Here is a 22,250-nt window from a genome sequence, read left to right as displayed (position 1 = left end):
TGTCAGCTGTAAATGATTTGAGTGATGTTGCTATAGTTTTTACTTCCTCTGCCATGTCTTTGGACTCTGCTGTCTGTAGAAACTGCCATTGTTAGCCGTGCTGAGTCACGTACACCATCCCACCTCCAATTGGCTGAAGTAATGCTGTCCGTAAACACACTGTCATTGAATTTGATTTAGCCTAATTTTGGTTACATTTAAATCTGATTGAGATGAAAGGCTGATAAAAAGTTAATCCAATTCTTGCTTACTAAATAAATATAATTTGTTCAAAAGAGCCATTTATTAAGCGATGTTTCAGTTCTAATGGAATCATTATTTCGTGAAAGAATGGATCGACCGGGCATATATTCACTGGAATTTAGAAGGATGAGAAGGGATCTTATAAAAACATATAAATTTCTTAAGGGATTGGACAGGTTAGATGCAGGAAAAATGTTCCCCATATTGAGGGTGTCCAGAACCAGGGGTCACAGTTTAAGAATAAGAGGTAGGCCATTTAGGACTGAAATAAGGGAAAACATTTTCTCCCAGAAAGTTGTGAATCTGTGGAATTCGCTGCCACAGAAGGCAGTGGAGGCCAATTCACTGGATATATTCAAGAGAGAGATATAGCTCAGGGCTAACAGAATCAAAGGATATGGGAGAAAGCAGGAATGGGATACTGATTTTGGATGATCACCCATGATCACATTGAATGGCTCGAAGGGCCAAATGGCCTACTCTTTTACCTATTTTCTATGTTAACCTGAAATGGTAACCGGTTCTCTTGAGTCATTAACCTGAAATGGTAACTGTTTCTCTGGAGTCATTAACTCGAAATGGTAACTGTTTCTCTGGAGTCATTAACATGAAATGGTAACTGTTTCTCTCACCACAGGAGCTACCTGACCTGCTGAGAACTTTTAGCATTTTCTGTTTTTATTTTAGATATCTAACATTTGTACTTTTTTTAACATTTTCAATATCTCCTTTCATATAGAAACTTATGATACAGCAATATTTCTAAATTAATTACTGTTGAAATTCCATAATTATTAATTAGACACTAATCTATATTACTAAAACTCTGATCTTGACCGCTTTTGGCCCGCTGTGCTGCGATTTCCGACAGAGCGCCGTCACCTACGGCCGTCATTTTTGGCCACCTCACTCAGAGCCCCCCTCTGCCTTATGCGTGCGGAGGATTTTTCCCGTCGATGAAAAATGAGAGAGATATTAATGTTTTTACAAAATTCCCCATTCTCTCTGCTGCCACTGCTGGAGGGAGGGTGAGGGACTAAAAAAACAGGAAGTGGTGTGCCTCACTCAGTCTCGGCAAGATGGAGGAAGCCTGAGGGTCACGTCTCTCTGTGCTGTGAATAACTCATGTCTACTCAACTGTGAGTGCCCTTAATGTGGTTCTAAAATGCTTGCAAAAAGTGTCTATTGTTTCTAAAATAGTTGCAAAAAGTGTCTATTGGTTCAAAAATGCTTGCAAAAAGTGTCTTTTTTGGTTCTAAAATGGTTGCAAAAAGTGTCTATTGGTTCTAAAAGGCTTGCAAAACGTTTCTATTGGTTCTAAAATGCTTGAAAAAAGTGTCTATTGGTTCTAAAATGCTTACAAAAGGTGTCTCTATTGGTTCTAAAATGCTTCGGCTGGGTTGGAGGAGGTGTGGCAAGGGACATAGAAGTAGAGGACAAAGAGTTCTGCCCTGCAGTATTGTGGCCATCTGTCCCAATATGGTTACTGAACATCCCAAAAGTTGATCTGGAGATATGGGAGGCAAAAAGGAGGGAGAAAAATTCGGACCTAAAAACAGAATACCATAACCATATATATAATAGATACAGGGAACACCTCTTAATCTTCACAGATGGATCAAAGGACCCAGTAGCTGAAACAACAGGGGAAGCTGTGGTAGTGCAAGGGATGAATGTTGAGATTTGCAAAAGAACAAATAACTATTTGGCAGTATATACAGTGGAACTGTACGCTATTTTGATGGCAGTTCGATGGATAGAACAGGTGCAACCATGCAAAATATTAATTTGTAGCGACTCATTGTCTGCAATGCAGAGTATTGGGTCTGGTGCATCCCATAGGCGGCCTGACCTAGTGTATGAAATTCTACTACTATTAAGCCAAGTAACAAGGAAGGGCAGTGACGTGACTTTGTTGTGGGTCCCAGCACACATTGGTGTGTTAGGAAAGGAAAAAGTGGATAAATTAGCAAAAGAGTCCGTTAAAAAAGAGAACATAGAGGTAAACCTACAATTATCCAAATCTGAAGGAAGACACATTGTGTGGAAGAAAATAAATCAGGAATGGCAACAATACTGGGAACAGGAGACAAAGGGGAGACACCTCTATTCGCTACAAAACAGAGTGGGCATTACAGCAAGAAGAGGGGGGAACAGGAGAGAACAGGTAGTATTAGCAAGATTGAGGATAGGACACACCCACCTGAACAGCATATTAAAAATGCTGGGAAAACACCCTACTGGGATGTGTGAGGAATGCCATCAGCCGGAAACAGTTCAGCATGCTCTAGTTGCATGTAGAAGATATGCAACAGAAAGAAGAGTTTTGATCAATGAAATGAAGAAAATTGGAATGACAGATATATCAGAAAAGAACATTCTAGTGTATGGAGGGGAAGAAAAAGGAGTAAATTTGTTGTTTAATTTCTTGAGGGCCTCTGGCCTTATAAAAAGGATATAAAGTAAAGACATGAGGACTGTGGAGTGAAGCCAGAAGGTGGCAGCAATGCAACATTGTGGATGCCGGCTGCCGTAAAACTCCAAAGAAGAAGAAGAAGAAGAAGTAAACTGCTTGCAGAAATTGTCTTTCGGTTCCAAAATGCTTGCGGAAAGTGTCTCTGTTGGTTCTAAAGCTTGCAAAAAGTGTCTATTGGTTCTAAAATGCTTGCAAAAAGTGTTTATTGGCTGTAGTTGTGGTGGTGACCGCTTTGAAAGGCTGCAATGCAAAAAAAAAAAAAAGGCTGTTGGTGGTGGTAACTGCTTTTATATGGCTGCACTTGGAAAAAAATGGCTGTTGGTGGTGGTGGTAACCACTTTTAAATAGCTGCACTGGAAAAGAATGGCTGTTGTTGGTGGTGGTAACTTCTTTGAAAGGCTGCACTACAAAAAAAAATGGCTGTTGGTGGTAACTGCTTTAAAGGCTGCACTGCAAACAAAATAGCTATTAGTGGTGGTAACTGCTTTGAAAGGCTGCAATGCAACAAAAAAAATGGCTGTTGTTGGTTGTGGTAACTGCTTTTAAAAGGCTGCACTGCAAATAAAATGGCTGTTGTATGCGGTGGTAACTGCTTTTAAATGGCTGCATTGGGAAAAAAATGGCTGTTGTTGGTCGTGGTAACTGCTTTGAAAGGCTGTTGTTGGTGGAAACTTGACAACTTCCTGTTTGCATGAATATTGATTTTAGATAAAACGCTACCACTTACAGCTGTGATTTTTGGCCATCTTACTCAGTTCCTCGCCACTCATCAGGTGCAGAGGATTCTTCCAATCAATTAAAAATAAAAGTGGTGTTAGTGTTAAAAAAAAAAATTTGAGAATCTCTCTACTGTCAATCATGCCATGAAGGCTACGCCCCTTCCAGTTGGGGAGGGATTATAAAATCAGCAAGTGTGGTTGTGGCTCAGTCTCTGCAGGATGGGGAGAGAGAGGTAACGGCTGTCTGAGCTGTGAATCAACGGAACACACTGAATGTCTACTGAACTGTGAGTGTGGTGTTTTGTATGGTTTTATAGTGGTTTCATGGTGGTTTCACCCTGATTAAAATGGTATGAAACTACATTTGAATGTGGTTGTGTTGCACCCTGCTTGAATTGACATGAAACTGCACTTGAATTTCGTGGCCTTGCACCCTGCTTGAAGTGGCATGAAACTGCACTTGAATTTGGTGGCCTTGCACACTGTTTGAAATGGCAGGACACAGCACTTGAGTTTGGTGGCCCTGCACCCTGCTGGAAGTGGTTGGAAACTGCACTTGAATTCGGTGGCCTTGCAGCCTGCTTGAAGTGGTCGGAAACTAGACTTGCATTTGGTGGCCCTGCACCCTGCTTGAAGTGGTCGGAAACTGCACCTGAATTTGGTGGCCTTGCACCCTGCTTGAAGTGGTAAGAAACTGCACTTGAATTTGGTGGCTTTGCACCCTGCTTGAAATGGTAGGAAACTGCATTTGAATTTGGTTGCCTTACACCCTGCTTGAAGTGGATTTTCAAAGAATGGCCGTGAGTCAACTGTTAGCCCACCAGCCGTTAGTGAGCTGCCAGCACATCAGGCTTGAGTGACTGAGCTGCCACCTCAAGAATCCATTTGGCCCACAATGTCCATACTAACCAGTCCCTTCAGCCCACAGTACCCACACTGCATCGGGGGACCAGCCCTCCCGTGTGAACATGGGACCCAACGGGTCCCACTTAGTCTAGTAGTTTTATAAAACTTCAGATATCAGTTGAAGCATTATATCCATTTGTATTACTTAAACTAGCAAAGACAAAGTAAATTCATGGTAAATTGTAAGAACAATTTTATCATAGTATAGTAACTACAACAACAGAGGTCTGAAAATGCATTTCAGTGTGCCAAAGATCTTGCCTAAAAGCCTCTCAAAGCCCTGCTAAAACCTGCCATTGTTTAACAGGTGGCAATAAATTGTCTTTGAACTTCTGAATCCTAGGAAAATGATTTCAGAAAACCATAGTGGTGAGAGACATATTCTGTCAATGCTAACCCAAATCAACCTCAAAGTGAACCAGGATATATCAATTATTTTCTTTAAAAACATTTTCTTGTCACTTTCCCCTCATGCCTGTACCATTTTCCAGATATGTCATTATTCATTCATTTTTTTATTTGAAAAACAATGTTTAGGCAGCTACACATAAATTCCAGCAATTCAGTTTATGATCTTTACTGAGACCCATTTGAAACACAATACCTCAAGTCAGAAATGGTCGACTGCTTGTATAACTTGGAGAAAAGCGATTTCCCATAAACATTATTAATCTGAAAGAAAACAAAAATACAATACTCAAAAGAGAAATAGAAACAAATATATCTATTAATGACATATTGATGATCAAAGCTTTTCTCAATGCATGTCCATTTGCGAGGGAGCAGTCAGACACTGTCAAACAAAGCACAAAGCTTCCCTTGTAGAGAGAATAAAAAGTCAGCTTCAGAAAGGCAATTAACTTTTTAAAGATCATGTCACTGACTTTTCAGAAATCCAAATACTCTCATGACATTGTGAACTATATTCTGCACTCTTCTGCATTGTTTTCTCTTCGCACTGTTGTATTCGTGTATGGCCTGATTGTAATCATGGATAGCAAGATTTGATTTGACTGGGTAGCACACAAATAAAAACTTTTCATTGCATCTCCATACACGTGACAATAACAACAATACCAATACTCTTTAGAGTAGTTTGTTGTATTTCCCATCAGTGCCTTGAATCCACTCTATGAAAACTGTACTATTGAGTTATACAAAATAGTACAGTAGCGTAATAGATAAACGTAAGCTTCATGCACTTAATCATTCAATGATGGCAACTAACATGCATACTAACTTTACCTCAAAGTAATTTAGGTTCAGATATTGCACAACAATGCTATCAAATTCACAGCATTCACTCTCTTTTAAAACTACAGTAAAACTACGATAACCCAGTGTCACAGACATAAACAACTACAGATGCTGGAATCAGGGCAGCAAACAGTTTAGGTTGACACTGGTCAGCACATACATGGTGGACCGAAGGGCCTTCTCTGTGCTGTACTCTTCTACATTCGATGTTCAATGCGAGTCAGGGTCCAGGGTATAAATAGGGGTATGTATCCAGAGTACAGCCAGGGTCAGACTCTAGACTGTCAATCAACTGTACAGCTGGAGCATGGCTAAGTCTTACCTAAACCAAAGGAATGATATCGGTCTACACCTCAAAGATTAGGTACATAAGAATCTGACGATATAACAATAAAATAAAACAAAAATACATTTTCTAAGAGTTTTGTCATGAGAAATGGGAAGTTGGGTGAACTGAATTCACCAACCTGGAGGTAAAAATGTGCAATAGAACACGGCACAGTCGAGCACAAAAACAGACCCTATGGCTATAATGTCAGTACTGAATATGATGCCATGACCCTCTCTTAACTACCATCCAAAATCCATATCCCTCCATTCCTTGCATATCCACATGCCCATCCAAAAGTCCCTCAAACGCCACTATCATATCTGCCTCAACCACAACCCCTGGCAGCTCGTTCCACGGACCAAACACCCTGTGCGCAAAAAACGTATCCCGCATATCTCCTTTAAACTTTGCCCTTCTCACCTTAGAGCTATGCCCTCTAGTATTTGAGTTTTTCACCCCGGGAAAAACGTTCTGTGTCTATCTATGCCTCTCATAATTTTATATACTGCCTTTCATAATAATTTTATATATGACGGAGGTTTGATCTAGCACTTGTTTTTTGTATAAAATCGTGTTCAAATAAACAAGCTGGTTGTCAAAGAATATCAAGGGAGGTATAGTCCTTCTAAAACTTTTGGCATTTGTGGTAATGCCTCAATAATTCAACACATTTTATAGCTATTATATTGGTGAATATTTTTCATGTTCAGTCAAATATCAGAGTCGAGTCTTAAGGTTTCTTACCACTTGCTGAACTCTATCTGCCATGTATAGAAACTCAGGGGAGTCCTTCCTTCGATACTCAGGAATAAATTCAACATCAGCTATGCGGAATAATCCAGCAAAATACAAAGCATTGTTGTTTGGACTTCTCACTGCTCAGTGGAAGGAAAATTATATGTAACAAAATGTTTAATAAACACAAGAAACATTTACTCCTTTGGCCCAGCAACCAGAATAATTACAATTTGAACCTTTTTAGCATTTTAACAATTTCCATCAAGTTTCACAATATTTCTGGTACATAGGATGGCCATTACCAAAATGAGTTTAGTTTACAGCATGGAACCAGGCCCTTTGCATCACCAAGTCCACGTCAACCATTGATCACCCATTCACCCTAGTTCCATGTTATTCCAATTTTGCAACCACTTATACACTAGGTGGGCAATTTACAGAGGCCAATTAACCTACGTCTTTTAGGATGTAGGAGGAAACTGCAGCACCCACACTGGTAAACCTTCACTGTCACAGGGAAAACATGCAAACTCCACACAAACAGTGCCCAAGGTTGGGATTGAACCTGGGTCTCTGGCGCTGTGAGGCTGCAGCTGTACCCATTGCATCACTGTGTTGCTGATATTAGATTTGGTATTTAAATTAAGTCCTGTTTGGCCAATAGGACTTCAAGATCATAAGTGATAGGCGAAGAATTAGGCCATTCGGCCCATCAAATCTATTCCGCCACTCAATCATGGCTGATCTATCATTTACTCCTAATCCCATTCTCCTGCCTTCTCCCCAAATCTTCCTACACCTGCACTAATTAAGAATCTATCTATCTCCGCCTTAAAAAATATCCATCGATGGCCTCCACAGCCTTCTGTGGCAAAGAATTCCACAGATTCACTGCCCTCTGACTAAAGAAATTCCTCCTCGTCTTCTTTCATTCTGAAGCTATGATCGCTCGTCCTAGACTCTCCCCCTAGTGGAAACATCCTCTCCACATCCACTCCTTCCAAGCCTTTCACTATTCGATGAGTTTCAATGAGGTCCCCCCTCAACCTTCTAAACTGCGGCAAGTACAGGCCCAGTGCCATCAAACACTCATCATATGGTAACACACTCATTTCTGGGATCATTTTTGTAAACTACCTCTGGACCCTGTCCAGAGCCAGCACATCCTTCCTCAGATAAGGTGCCCAAATCTGAGGATCAGCTGGATGCAGTACTGACTGTACATGGTCAGCCCAATTTCAATTAGTGGTCCAGCAAAATAAAAGTGAGGCTAAGGACAGCAAGTCTCCTCACCTAGGATACTGTACAAACAACCCTTGGCGTTGCCACAGCAGCTCCCTCTCCCTCTTAATCAAATCCCTTCAATCTAACTGTCTTCCAACTCGAAGGTTCAGAAACATATGATTAGGAATAAGCCATTAACCAATTTGCCCATTTCAATATGTCCTGCTGATTTGTACCTAAATGTCACCTACCTCACACATTACCTAAAAATAATCTACGTTTTAAAAGATTCAATTGAGCTAACCTCAACAATTTTTGAGAGGAATTAATTGAGATTTTCACAAACATTTGTGTGAAGAATTTCTTCCCTGAATTCAATTTAAGATCATCCTCCCTTAATCTGACCATCCCGCCAAAGGAAATTGTTTCTGTGCATCGACCCCATCAACTTGATTAATCTCGATATACGTGACAATAATAATCTAAACTAAACAATGTATTCTTAAATCACAGCTTGATCATAAAATAAAGTGCTGGAGGAACTCTGTGGGTCAGGCAAGATCTATGGAGGAAATGGACAGATGACGTTTTGGTTTGGGACTCTATTTCCTCCAGCATTTTGTATCTTGATTGAGATTTCAGCATTTGCAATTAATTGTACCTCCTAGCATTACCAATTATAGTGTTTATACTCAAGAAAATACTCACTGTGCATATAAAACCCATCCTCATTATGTAATCCTTTCAGCCTGGTATCATTCAGAGGATGAAATACAGCAGTGAACGCAAGGCCTAGCAGTCCTTCAGATGTTGGCACCATGAACAGAATGAAATATTCCAAGATATAGTCTCACCATTTGTGTCCAGGTTCAAAATAAAAATTAGGTAAATGCTTGCAGTAAAATATATTAGATATGGAACGAGAGCTGGGGACTGGGACAAATTCAATGGACATTTGAAGGAGCTTTATGGCCTCCTTCTGACAGTTCTATTCCACAAATCTATTTGTCTTAATGAGGACAGCACAGTGCTGCAGTTGGTAGACCTGCTGCCTCAAAGTGCCAGAGATCTGGGTTTGCTTCTGACCTTGGGTGCTGTCTGTGTGAAGTTTCCTCCGAGTGCTCTGGTTTCTTCCCACATTCCAAAGACTTGTGTGTTTGTAGGTTAATTGGCCTCTGTAAATTGTCCCCGAGTGTGTAGTAGTGGATGTAAAAGTGGGATAACTTATAACTAGTGTGAAAGGGTGATGGATGGTCGGCATGGAATCTGTGGGCTGCAATTTCCATTCTGTATCCTTCACTCTATCTTTCAATCAATTTTTGTGGAATAAAACAGCGAAGTAATTAATTGCACACTTTGCCTGGATCGGCTCTAAGAAAAGTTACTGAAGTAGCAGAGGAAGTATTTAGCTCAGTATGCCAACATAGTCAGCAAGGTGGGCCTATTTCCATGCAATACAGCTCTATGATTCTAAGACACAGATATTCAATTTTGTTCACAAGAGACTTCAAACCTTCAAGATCTTTATCTTGTAAGTGGATGCAGGATGATGCACATCAACTCCTACAACACAGTTCGTTATTCAAGTCGTATACAGAATCAAATACAGTGCCCTCCATAATATTTGGAACAGCCCCATCATTTATTTATTTGCCTCTGTACACAATTTGAGATTTGTAGTAGAAAAAAAATCACATATGTTTAAAGTGCACATTGTCAGATTTTAATAAAGGCCATTTTTATACATTTTTGTTTGACAATGTAGAAATTACAGCAGTGTTTATACATAGTCCCCCCCCCTTTTCAGGGCACCATAATGTTTGGGACACATGGCTTCACAGCTGTTTGTAATTGCTCGGGTGTATTTAACTGCCTCCTTAAAGCAGGTTTAAGAGAGCTCTCAGCACCTAGTCTTTCCATCGCCTTTGGAAACTTTTATTGCTGTTTCATGAGGACCAAAGTTGTGCCAATGAAAGTCAAATGAGACTGAGAAACAAGAATAAAATAGTTAGAGATATCAGGCAAACCTTAGGCTTACCAAAATCAACTGTTTGGAACATCATTAAGAAGAAAGAGCACTGGTGAGCTTACTAATCGCAAAAGGACTGGCAGGCCAAGGAAGACCTCCACAGCTGATGACAGAAGAATTCTCTATAATAAAGAAAAATCCACAAACACCTGTCCGTCAGATCAGAAACGCTCTTCAGGAGTCAGGTGTGGATTTGTCGATGACCACTATCTGCAGAAGACTTCATGAACAGAAATACAGAGGCTGCACTGCAAGATGCAAATCACTGGTTAGCCGCAAAAATAGGATGGCCGGATTACAGTTTGCCAAAAAGTACTTAAAAGAGCAACCACAGTTCAGGAAAAAGGAATTGTGGACAGATGAGACGAAGATTAGCTTGCATCAGAGTGATGGCAAGAGCAAAGTATGGAGGAGAGAAGGAACTGCCCTAGATCCAAAGCATACCACCTCATCTGTGAAACACAGTGGTGGGGGTATTATGGCCTGGGCATGTATGGCTGCTGAAGGTACAGGCTCACTTATCTTCATTGATGATACAACTGCTGATAGGAGTAGCATAATGAATTCTGAAGTGAATCCTATCTGCTCAAGTTCAATCAAATGCTTCAAAGCTCATTGGCCGGCGGTTCATTCTACAGCAAGACAATGACCCCAAACATACTGCTAAAGCAACAAAGGAGTTTTTCAAAGCTAAAAAATGTTCAATTCTTGAGTGGCCAAGTCACTCACTCGATCTGAACCCAATTGAGCATGCCTTTTATATGCTGAAGAGAAAACTGAAGGGGACTAGCCCCAAAACAAGCATCAGCTAAAGATGGCTGCAAAACAGGCCTGGTAGAGTATAACCAGAGAAGACACCCATCAACTGGTGATGTCCATGAATCGCAAACTTCAAGCAGTCATTGCATGCAAAGGATATGCAACAAAATACTAAACATGACTACTTTCATTTACATGACATTGCTGTGTCCCAAATATTATGGTGCCTTGAAATGGAACTATGTATAAACATTGCTGTAATTTCTACATGGTGAAATTAAAATGGCCTTTATTAAAATCTGACAATGTGCACTTTAACCACATGTGGTTTTTTCTATAACAAATCTCAAATTGTGGAGTACAGAGGCAAATAAATAAATGCTGGGTTTTTGTCCCAAACATTTTGGAGGGCACTGTGATGCTGCTGAACCAGAGATGATAAATAGAGAAGATCAAACTTATTACACAGTATGAAATATTTGGCCCAACATCCGATTCTCAGTTGAATACCGAACAAAATTAATGCTTTCTTCTTTTTATATGCTTGTAATCTGGATAGGTTTTCAATTCAGCCACGGATATTTTGATCACTCTTGGTTTATTTGAACATATTTGGTGTTAATATAGAATTGTATGTGAATAGCCTTCCATTTCACTGTCAACTGGAAATTTAACATATTTTCCTTTGGATATAGACAAATTAAATACTCACAAACAAAGACCCACAGTAAGGTCCAAGTTATTATTACAATAACAAGAAGCAGCAGAGTGAGGAGGATAATTTTTTTGTTTATAAAGAAACACTCAGTCATTTCACCAAATCGGCATTTCTGTAAGAATTTGGACTTGGTTGTTATTCGTGGACTTTTCCTTTTCACGGGCGATATTCCATCTACATTGTTCATGTAGACTGATATTTCAGATACCTGCAATAAAACAAAAGTAAAACCTGAATCGTAGTTTATAGTGACTACGTTTAATAATTTGGCACTTCTAAGTTGGAAAGGGTGTAGTAATTTACCAGGATGTTACCTGGGTGTTAGTTTTGGGAAAGGTTGAATAGGCTGAGATTTTTTCCCTATGGTGCACGGGAGGCTGAAGGGTAACCTTATTGAGGTGTTCAAGATCATGAGTAGTATGGATAAGGTGAATGCTCACTGCCATTTTTCCCAGGGTGGAGGATTCTAAGTAATAGAAGCAGATACAATTTTGACTTTTAAAAGATACTAGACCAAGTGCAGACCCGTTGGGTCTGTTCCCCCAACGTGCAGTTGAGGAGGGGAGGGGGGGGCTGCTCTATCTGCGGGGAGAGGGCGAGAGGAAGGAGAGGATGGGGGAGAGAGGTGTTGGAGCGGTCGTGGGGCGGCGGCTTCTTGAGGCAAGAGGCGGACGGCTGTTTTGGTAAATGGCGTATTTGAGGCAAAATGAAGAGGGGGGGGGGGGGGGGGGGGGGAGAAGGATTTTATTAAAAAATGCGTACATAAACACGACAACATTTAATCAGGAGTGGATGCTTGGAATGGAAAGTGAAATCATTACCGAAATGGAAAAGATCTCGCCGTTTCTGCGTGTGGTGTTGGCGTAGCAACAAATCAAAGGCTGGCACCCACAAGACAGACACACACACACGGCCAAGTGCAGACCCGTTGGGTCTGTTTCCCCAACGCGCATTTGCGGGGGGGGGGGGGGGGGGGGGGATGGCTGGGGCTGGGGCTGTGGCATCACACTCGCACTAACCCACCCCCAAAACACACAGGCGGGGGAGGAGGAAACGGGAGAGATTTGGGAGGGAGAGGGGAAAGGGGGGTGGGGCGAGAGGGATGGGGGTGGGAGGAGGAGAGGGTGAGGAGGGGAGTTGGACAAGGGGAGGGGAGGAGAGGGGTGGGCGAGGGGAGGAGAGAGTGGGGGAGGGGGGGGGGGGAGAGAGGTGTGGGGAGAGAGGTGGGGGGGAGGGGGAGGGAGGCGAAGAGGGAGATGTGGTAGCGGGTAGAGGGGGAAGAGTGGGAAGGGGGGGTGGGGAGAGACAGAAGGGGGGTGGGGGAAGAATGGGGAGGGGAAGGGGTGGGGGAGAGAGGGAAAGGAGTGGGGGAGGGAAGGGGATGGGGGAGAGAGGGATTGTGGTGGGAGGAGGACAGGGAGGAGAGAGAGGGGTGAGGAGAGGGAGAAGGGGAGGAGAGAGGAGGGGGGAGAGAGGGTGTGGGGGAGGGGGGATGAGGGAGATGGAGTAGGGGAGGGAGGGGGGAAGAGTGGAGGGAGGGGGGGGGGGGGGGGGGGGAGAGAGGGGAAAAGAGTGGGGAGGGAGAGTGGAAGGTGGAGAGGTAGGGACAGTCCATCTGTTCCCCATTCCCTATCACCCCCAATCCTCTTTCTCTATTCCCACACACGTGATGACGCGCTTCGACACAGGGCTGCGGGGGGGGGGGGGGGGGGGGGGGGGGGTTGGGGCTGGTGCAAAGGCATATGTAAATTAGTCCATTCCGATTGGACATCTGTGAGCATTAGGCATTGTGACATCACACGATGGAACGTTCACCAACATTCTATGGGTGAGAAGCTGGGGTTTTTTTAATGTTGGGGGGGAGGGGGGAGAAGGATTTTATTAAAAATGTGTACATAAACACGACAAAATTTAATGAGGAGTGGATACTTGGAATGAAAAGTGAAATCTCTACTGAAATGGGGGAAAAACTCGGCATTTCTGGGTCGGGTGTTGGCGTAGCAACGAATCAAAGGCTGGCAGCCACAGTCAGAAACAGACACACACACAGACACAGACACAGACACAGACACACACACACAGACACACACACAGACACACAGCTTAAATTTTAAATATAGATATATTTGGACAGATATATGGATTGAATGGGTTTAGAGGGATATGGGCCAAATGCAGGAAATTATGTCCAGCCCAGTATGCCTGTTTCTGTGTTAACAGCTCTAACACTCTGTGCCTCCAATATGGAAGGGTCACAATGTATTTGACAATGTACAGTTAATTTAAAACTTTTCTTCACCATGCATCCGGAAAATTAAAAATAAACTATGCGTATGAAGGTCAGAAGAAGCCATCTTCTCTCCATCAAACATGGAAATATGCTGTATCCATTTGAAATACATAAGTATCTCTCAACTCAGGCCAACTAAGAAAAGCTATTTTTGCAACTCCCTCAAACTAGAATATATGCTTAAGTTTCTTGAGTTGAGTTTGAACCACACCATCTGATTCAGAAGCAAGAACAAAACTAGTCAGCCAAAGCTGACAAATGATTGTAAATTGTTCTGTTGTTCTATGTATTAGATTAATGAGCATTTGTTCTGTATTTAAGAGAGTCAAGAGTGGTTAATTGTCATATGCAACAGGAATGGAACAATTAAATTATTTGATGCTGCAGCTCTACAGATCCATTAACACAATAACACAACACATATCCAATAACACAGTAAATTAATAATCAGTAATTCTAGGTAACCAGACAATAATAGTACAAAACCAAAGTTCTCAGAAAATCGTAGATGCTGAAGTTAGTGTTGTGCGGTGTTCAAGTTGCTGAGTGCTGATGTTCTTGAACCTGGTGTTCACGGTTATATAAATATCTATAACTTTAACAATTCTAGTTAATCAGATTATTTACTTGTTACCGATATGTTTGACATAATGTATTGACATAATTTTGCAGTATTGTAAATCCTTAAATTGCAATATAATCAACGTAACTATGGTAGGATGTAAATCTTAATATAATCTGATCTTCAAATGTGTACACTGCTTTGACCAGCTGAGAGGCTTGTATTTCATTGTAAATACGTTAAATAATAAATGCTATGTCATTCCGTCATTTAAACTAAACCGAACAAGATAGCACATTATTCGGGGAACTGCATGGTATAGGATGTCCTTTTCCTGATGGTATTATTTGCTAAGGAAATACAACACCCTATTGTGATGGACAATGGAATCAGGATTACAATCTAAAACATCTTTCAATGCTTCACTGAAAGTGTAGCACAATTGATATTTTCAAATAATCGAAAATATACCTGAGATTATAGATATAATTTTTAAAAATCAAACAAAGTACCAATATTAGATTAAGCATTGACATTGGCTTCATTATCACTTTTGCGCCCCTCGCCCATCAAATGGATGAAAATTAAACATTGATTTCCCAATATCATTCAACAACATATACCCTCCACCATATGTGGAAAATAAATTAAATGCTGGAAATCTAAAATAAATACAGGAAATGCTGGGAATAACAAGCAAGTCGGTCAGCATCTGTGGGGAGAGGAAGAATTAATGCTTCCTGTCAAAAACCTTCAGATTTGGGAAGGAAAGGAAATAAACTCATTAAACTGTAGCATGGGTGGGGTGGGAATAACTGATAACTGTGGAGGTAGTCTTATGGGGACACGAAGAACTACAGATGCTGGAAAGAGTGCTGGAGGAACTCGGCAGGTCAGGCAGAGAGAATGGACAGAGGATGTTTTGGGTCGGTTCCTATCTTCAGACTGTATTCAGGTTTATCTGGTCCATTAACAAATAGGAGTAGTTAGAGAGTGAGGACAAGGTTTAGTTTAGTTTATCGTCACGTGTCCCAAGGTATAGTGAAAAGCTTTTGTTGCATGTTAATCAGTCAGCGGAAAGAATGTACATAATTACAATCGAGGCATTCACAGTGTACAGGTACATGATAAAGGGAATAACATGAATATGTTTAGTGCAAGGTGAAGCCAGTAAAGTCCGATCAAAGGTAGTCCAAGGGTCTGCAATGAGGTAGGTAGGAGTTCTCTAGTTATGCCTGAAAACAGATGTGAAGAAACTGTCCCTGAATCTGGGGGTGTGCGTTTTACACTTCGTCCATGGACCTGTTGTGGCGGTAGGTGAACTGCAGTGGGTCAAGGCTGCTTGGTAGACTGGATTTAATGCGTTCCATAACTAGCCTCTCAAAAAATTTAATGATGGTGGATGTCAAGGCCACTGGATGGTAGTCGTTTAGGCATGAGATCTTGCTTTTCTTTGGCACCGGGATGATGGTGATATTCTTGAAGCAAGTGCATATCTCAGAATGGAGTAGGGAGAGATGAAAGATGTCCATGAACACGCCCACTAGCTGGTCCGCACAGCTAATAAGGATGTGGCCAGGAACTCAGTCTGGGCCAGTTGTTTTCCGTGGGTTCACCCTCAGGAAGGCCGACCTAACCTCTGCAACAGGTAAGAGGTAAAGTTGAGCCTGAAGGGACGGGTGTCTTCATAGAAAGCATTCAGTTCATCGGATAGGGTCACACTACCACAATGGTGTTGCCTGACCTCGCTTTTCAGCCAGATATCATATACAGACTTTGCCACATTCTCCGCATGTCCGAGTGATTATACTGCGAATCAAGTTTGTCTCTTAGCATCCTTGATGGGTTTGCGGAGATCATAGTGGGCCTTCTTGTACTGCTCGGGATCGTTCGACTTGTATGCAGTGGACCTGGCCTTAACCTGTGAATGTACTGCGTGGTTCATCCATGGTTCCCGGTTGGGAAACACCCGGATTTTCTTTGTCGGCACACAGTCTTCCACGCACTTGCTGGTGAAGTCAGTCACGGCAGTGGCATACTCATTCAGGTTAGCTGCAAAATCCCTGAATATGGACCAGTCCACCGACTCAAAGCATTCGCGTAGGAAGTCATCCGTGTTCGTTGACCAGCATTTAACAACATTCTGTACCAGATCCTCCTACTTCAATTTCTGTTGGTCGGCAGGGAGCAGAAACACAGCGAGGTGACCAGATTTCCCAAAATGTGGCCGAGGCACAGAGTGGTAGGCATTTTTTAATTGATGTGTCGCAGTGGTCGAGGGTGTTCTGGCCCCTGGTGGGACAAGATACATGCTGGTAGTACTTTGGTAGTACGCCCGAGACTGACTTGATTGAAGTCTCCGGCTACAATGACCAGGGCTTCGGAGTATTTTGACTCGAGGCAATTGATAGTGGTGTACAGTTCGTTCAGAGCAAGCTTGATGTCTGCGTTGGGGGGGGGGGGGGGGTGGTAGATGTAGGCTGCTGTCAAGTAAGTTAAGGAATTAAAGTGTTAGGCAACAGGGAACTAAGTGTTATCCCTGCAGATCTATTAAAGATACTACACAGAGCAGTAACCTTATTTGCAAACAAGAGGAACTGCAGATGCTGGTCGGGTCAGAACATGGTGAAAGAGCAGGATATCAGAAGAACTCACAAAGACAGAGCTGTGAGAAAGGATCTTGCAGAACTCCCGCCAAAGAGAGGAGAACATCTTCAAAGTGGGTCGCCCATCCGTTGAGTTTGAAGAAGGGTCCATACCTAAAAAGTTGCCTATCCATTCCTTCCACAGATGTTGCCTGACCCGCTGAGTTCCTCTAGCACTTTGTGTTTCACGAACTAACGTGTTTGGTTGTGATAGTCTGAAGAAGGGTCTCGACCCAAAACATCACCCATTCCTTCTATCCAGAGACGCTGAGTTACTCCAGCATTTTGTGTTTACCTTCGGTGTAAGCCTTCCTACACATTGTGTTTGGCTTCTCCAGTATGAACACTGAATGCAGTACATTAGATTGGAAGATGTCACAACTTGTCCTTTCGTGTTACTGATTCTACTGGCTAGCTTTGTATTCAGTTTTGACATGGTGGTTTGTTTCTGCTAGATGTATTTTTGTATGTCAGACACGAGGTAGTTTCCATTCCCTTTTCCCTGGGTTTGTGTTCTATTGTGTTCGCTGGCTTCCATTGTGTATCTCAGTTTTAAATGAACAGATAAATGTCTTCGAAATGTCACCCATTCCTTCTTCCCAGTGATGCTGCCTGTTTCAGCTTCAACTTTCCACAAAGTGCCATTCTCTTTTCATTTCATCCCTGATACGTACACTTTTCCCCCACCACCCGGTCACCCTGCTCCTTTCCCCTTCTACGTACACTCATCTCCAAACCCAGAGTCACCCATTTCCTTTTTATCCCCTCTTTCCCCTCCCCTCTGTTCCCCTTCCACCCATAACTCTACCTCTACATTTCACTCCTCCTCTTCTCTCCTTAGCTGAGCCTTTTGCCTCCTTTTCATCTCTAATCTTCGTCACTTATTCCACCCATCTGCCATCCCCCCCCCCCCCCCCACCACTATCTGTATCCACATATCACTTGCCCCACCCCATCCCTGCTTTCCAGGTTTCTCCCCCCTACTACATCAGTATGATAAAGGGTCCCGATCCAGAAACATCATCTGTCCATTCCCTCCACAGATGCTGCCTGACCCGTTAAATTCCTCCAGCACTGGAGTTTTGCTCAAGATTCCAGCATTTGCAGTGTATTGCATATCCATTCTCTTTCCATTCCTTATTGCTAAAATTCAGATCCAGAGAAACAATTTTCACAAGAACTGCCACAATTAAACTTCTCTCAGGAGCAGCAAAGGCATGTGAAGGCAAGATTTTAATCTTGCACTCTGCTTCCATCCCTTCCAATGCCACAGCTTCATATTTTCCAAGATTTGTTATACAGTAGTGCCCTGAGGAAGGGTCTCGACCCGAAACATCACCTATCCTTATTTCCAAAGGATGTTATCTGATCCGCTGAGTTACTCCAGCACTAGGTGCCCTACTGTTCCCTGTCCCTCATTCTCCACTCCCTGCGCCTCTTGCCTTATCCACTTTGCAGCCTGTTTTATTTGTCGCTTTTCTGAACAGTTTCCATCCCTTTATCAGCTCTTCCTTCAAAGGGAAATTATTCTTAACATCATACCCACAAATCACCTCAGCAAACAACCTGCAAACTAAGCTGCTGAGCATAACCATAAGTATGGCAATTTAAAAAGTGCATCCAAATGTTGCCAATATAGACAAACAAAATAACAGTGAAGAATTTTAAATGGATTTAATAATTATAAAGCTACTATATCCTCCACAGTGAACAGACAGGCCAATAATATCACTCTTTCAAACAATTATTACTCTGAAATGCACAAAGTATCATCTCAAATTATGTATTTAAAGCCATTTTTTGGTGCTGAATCAGTTAGTTATTTTCATTAAAAATGTAGCCAATGTTCCAGCATTTCATATCAACGCAAATACATGAAATTCCTAACGAGAATTTAGTGCACTTACACATACACCTGGGTCATCCTCTGGTTTGGTAGACTGCTCACAGTCTTTATTTTCTGCCATCACAAAATGTTTTAGCTTGACTTGCTGTCTTGAAGAGAGGTTGAGGACAAAGGATTTAAAGTCACTTTACAGCTCACTGCCCTCTACTGACTCTGTGACACATAATTAATTTCTGCTGAATCATTTGATGAATCGTTTCCAAATGAAGATCTCTGAGTAATGCTCGAGTCCGTTGGAAGAGATATTGGTTTACCTCACGGGGAACAATGTACCACATGGTGGCAGCAGGAGCAGCAGCAGCAACATGGAAACTGGTGCTAGGATAACACCAATTATCACCAGGCACATTTCTATTTTGGTATCTGTATGTGCAACAAACACAAAATAACTATCAGACTATTCACAGCCTATAGGAAGTTACCTTTTAAAATCATAAACTATAAATATGTCTCGGCTCTTTCATAAAATAGATGAGATTATTTTGTTTTGTCTTTTATTTAAATTTTGCTTCACATTCTTAACATAGAACAGATCAGGACACAGTGCCAAGTTAAACTAATCACTTGTCCGCATAATCTACATCCCTCCGTTCCCTGCACTTCTGTGTGCCTGTCTAAAAGCCTCTTAAATACCACTATTGCATGCCTCCACCACCACTCCTAGCAACACTATGAAAAATACTTGCCCCGTACATCACCATTCTGTGTAAAATACTTGCCCCACACATCTCCTTTAAACCTCATCGCTTTCACCTTAAATCTACACCCTCTAATTTCCCATCACAGAAAGAAGGCTGCCTATCCTTTCTATGCCTCTCATAATTCTGAGGTGGGGAAGAGCCAATTCCAGGGTTGTGGGAGGAGTATCAAGGAAGCAACACAAACTTCTTCTTACAAAACACAGATCAATAGGAATCATATGTAAAAATACTGGTGAGTATATAGTGCGAAAGGAGAGATTGAGAAGGAGTTTCTTCCCAGAGGCCATTCGGACTGTAAACTCCCATCTCACCAGGGACTAACTTTACTGAACGTTTTTCCTTCCAATATTTAATATGTAAAAGAATACGTGTGTGTTTATGATTGTGTTTATAGTTTGTTTGGTTGTTTGTTTGTTTGTCCTTTTGCACAAAGTCCGCGAGCATTGCCACTTTCATTTCACTGCACATCTCGTATGTGTCTGTGACGAATAAACTTGACTTGACTTGACTTGGTGCGACTGAAGTAATGTTCACTATAAAATACATTGATTGTAATTGTCAGTGGCCAATGATTGCAGTGTCAAGCTGAGTGCAGAGTGGTGGTGGCAGTGGCATATTGGCGGTGAGGTACTGGTTTGTCTTCTTGGGAGCAGTCTCACCCCATCTGCCCACACTTGCTTCAATCCTGAATTGGGCAGTATGTCAGGAGTTCCATTGATTCTTCTTTATTCATAAATCCTTTAGATATAAAATAGCCCCATCTGTATCCACAAGTATGGACTAGTGAAAGTTGTGCCTCAAGTATTATGCGATAGCCATCACAAATATAAAACAAGCCCTGTTCCACTCCCTGTCTATCATGGCTTCAGCATTTGAGTTCCCATCATAGGTCTGGGAACCACAGTGTTCTGAAACTCCAGTCATGCTCACCGCTACAGGTGGACAACACTCACTAGGTATTCTGCTGTAATAAGTGTCGCTTGTCCTGATTACTAACTTTTTTCCCCCCATTTAAAATGGAAATGTCAAAAGGTTCCCCAGATGTGCACTTTTGTTGCAGTACGTAAGCATTTCACTATTATCACAGGTATCATAGCCTAACTGGAGTCGTGGAGATAAAGCATGGAAACGGGTCTACACCGCTCATGAACCACCCCACTACACTAATCCTACCTTAACTGTAACATGAAGGCCAGAGACTAAGCTAAAAAAATTAATGCTAGGTAAACCCACGGTTTCATTAATAGAATAATTAGTTGAACATTAATGTCAAACTAAAAGTATAAAATGTGTGTCAAACTTCACCTGAAACATTGGCATATCCTGTCAGTGAAAAGCAAGAGAATGTGAAAGCTTGGGATGTGTTGGCTCTGGGTGGGAGAGGTTAATATTTTGGATGAGTTTTAAATGCTATTTCATCAGAATTACAAGAATTACAATTGTCAGAGTGTTTAATTATATATATTTGCAAAACAATGAAATTCTTGCTTGCTGCAGCTTAACAGGGTCATTAACACAGGCAAATGCAGTAATCAATACACTGCTAGATAACCAGACAATAATAGTGCCAAAACCAAAGTCCGTAGTGCAACGAAAGGCAGTTCATGTAGGACCATAGCTGCTGAGGTTGGTGTTCGGCAGTGTTCAAGAGCCTGATGGATGTCGGGAAGTTGTTGTTCTTGAGCGTCATCATGGTTTTCAGGCTCCTGTGCGGTCTTCCTGATGGTAGCAGATAGATGAGAGCGTGGCCAGGGTGGTGTGGGTCTTGGATGCAGCATCTCGTATAGTTTTGATGGTGGCGATAGGCACAAAATGCTGGAGTAACTCAGGAGGTCTGTCAGTATTTCAGGAGAATGATGTTTCAGACCAGAACCCTTCATCTGACTTTGATGGTGGGGAAGTTTGTACCTTGATGAACCAGGCAGTGTCTACTCTTCTGTGTGGTCTCTTGTTCCTAGGTATTAAGTTACAAACGTAGGCAGTGATGCAAACAGTTACTACGGTCTCTACCATACATCTGTAGAAACACACTGAATCTCCACAATCTTCTTAGGAAGTGGAGGTGTGATGATCTTTCCTAGTGATCACCTCAATGTGCTGGGCCCAGGATAGATCTTCAGAGATATGATATCCAGGAACTTGATGAGTTGATGGTATTTCCAATTAATATTACCTCTGATGCAATACTGTAAGAGCACAATCACAAAGTAGATGTGAAGTGAGTTATTAATTTCATGATTTATAAAATATTCAGAAACTGGAAGTTCTTTCCCACCATCAAAACCTTATCAACCCCATGTATTTTATTTTAAAAACCTGTACTCTGCAGTTGTAGCATTGTAGAGATCAGCCGTTTTTAACCATCAAGTAGCCAACATATTAGCCCGATTGTAGATTTACAGGAGTGCCAAGTGTTTAATTGTCATACGGACTGGCAACAGAACAATGACATTGTTATTTGTCAGAGCTTTACAGGTCTGTAAATGTAGTTAAATATACAATAATTTAAAATATAATCAATAATAATAATAAGTGACATAATAATACAAAACTGGTCAGTAGTGCAACCAAAGAGTCCATAAAAGAGCACAGTCAGTGCTAGTGTGAGGTTAGTGTTATTTAATGTTCAGGTGCCTGATGGTTTAACTCCTCGCTTGCAATTTAAACAAGTCCCGTGAAGTGTTTTCCTTCCAAATTTTCAATGTTCATCAATACATTTTGAATTGTACTAAAGGTCACAAGCATG

At 41.8% G+C, this 22,250-nt stretch overlaps 1 protein-coding gene across 1 annotated transcript in view; it reads right to left on the bottom strand.

Moving 5' to 3' along the window:
• Positions 1–20,907, bottom strand: part of tmprss7 (transmembrane serine protease 7) — a 50,865-nt gene extending 29,958 nt beyond the window's left edge. Inside the window, exons 1-4 of the mRNA XM_055644344.1 lie at positions 18,805–20,907; positions 11,395–11,608; positions 6,677–6,807; positions 4,949–5,016 (exon numbers count right to left, since the gene is read on the bottom strand). Of these exons, the coding sequence (XP_055500319.1) occupies positions 4,949–5,016; positions 6,677–6,807; positions 11,395–11,608; positions 18,805–18,864 (473 nt within the window). The 5' untranslated portion in view covers positions 18,865–20,907. The remainder of the gene's footprint in view (positions 1–4,948; positions 5,017–6,676; positions 6,808–11,394; positions 11,609–18,804) is intronic.
• Positions 20,908–22,250: the final 1,343 nt, after the last annotated feature.

This window comes from Leucoraja erinacea, chromosome 13, assembly GCF_028641065.1.
Source record: "Leucoraja erinacea ecotype New England chromosome 13, Leri_hhj_1, whole genome shotgun sequence".
NCBI classification, from domain to species: domain Eukaryota; kingdom Metazoa; phylum Chordata; class Chondrichthyes; order Rajiformes; family Rajidae; genus Leucoraja; species Leucoraja erinaceus.
The sequence above is the reverse complement of the archived record's forward strand: the minus strand, read 5'-3'. Positions and strand labels throughout refer to the sequence as shown.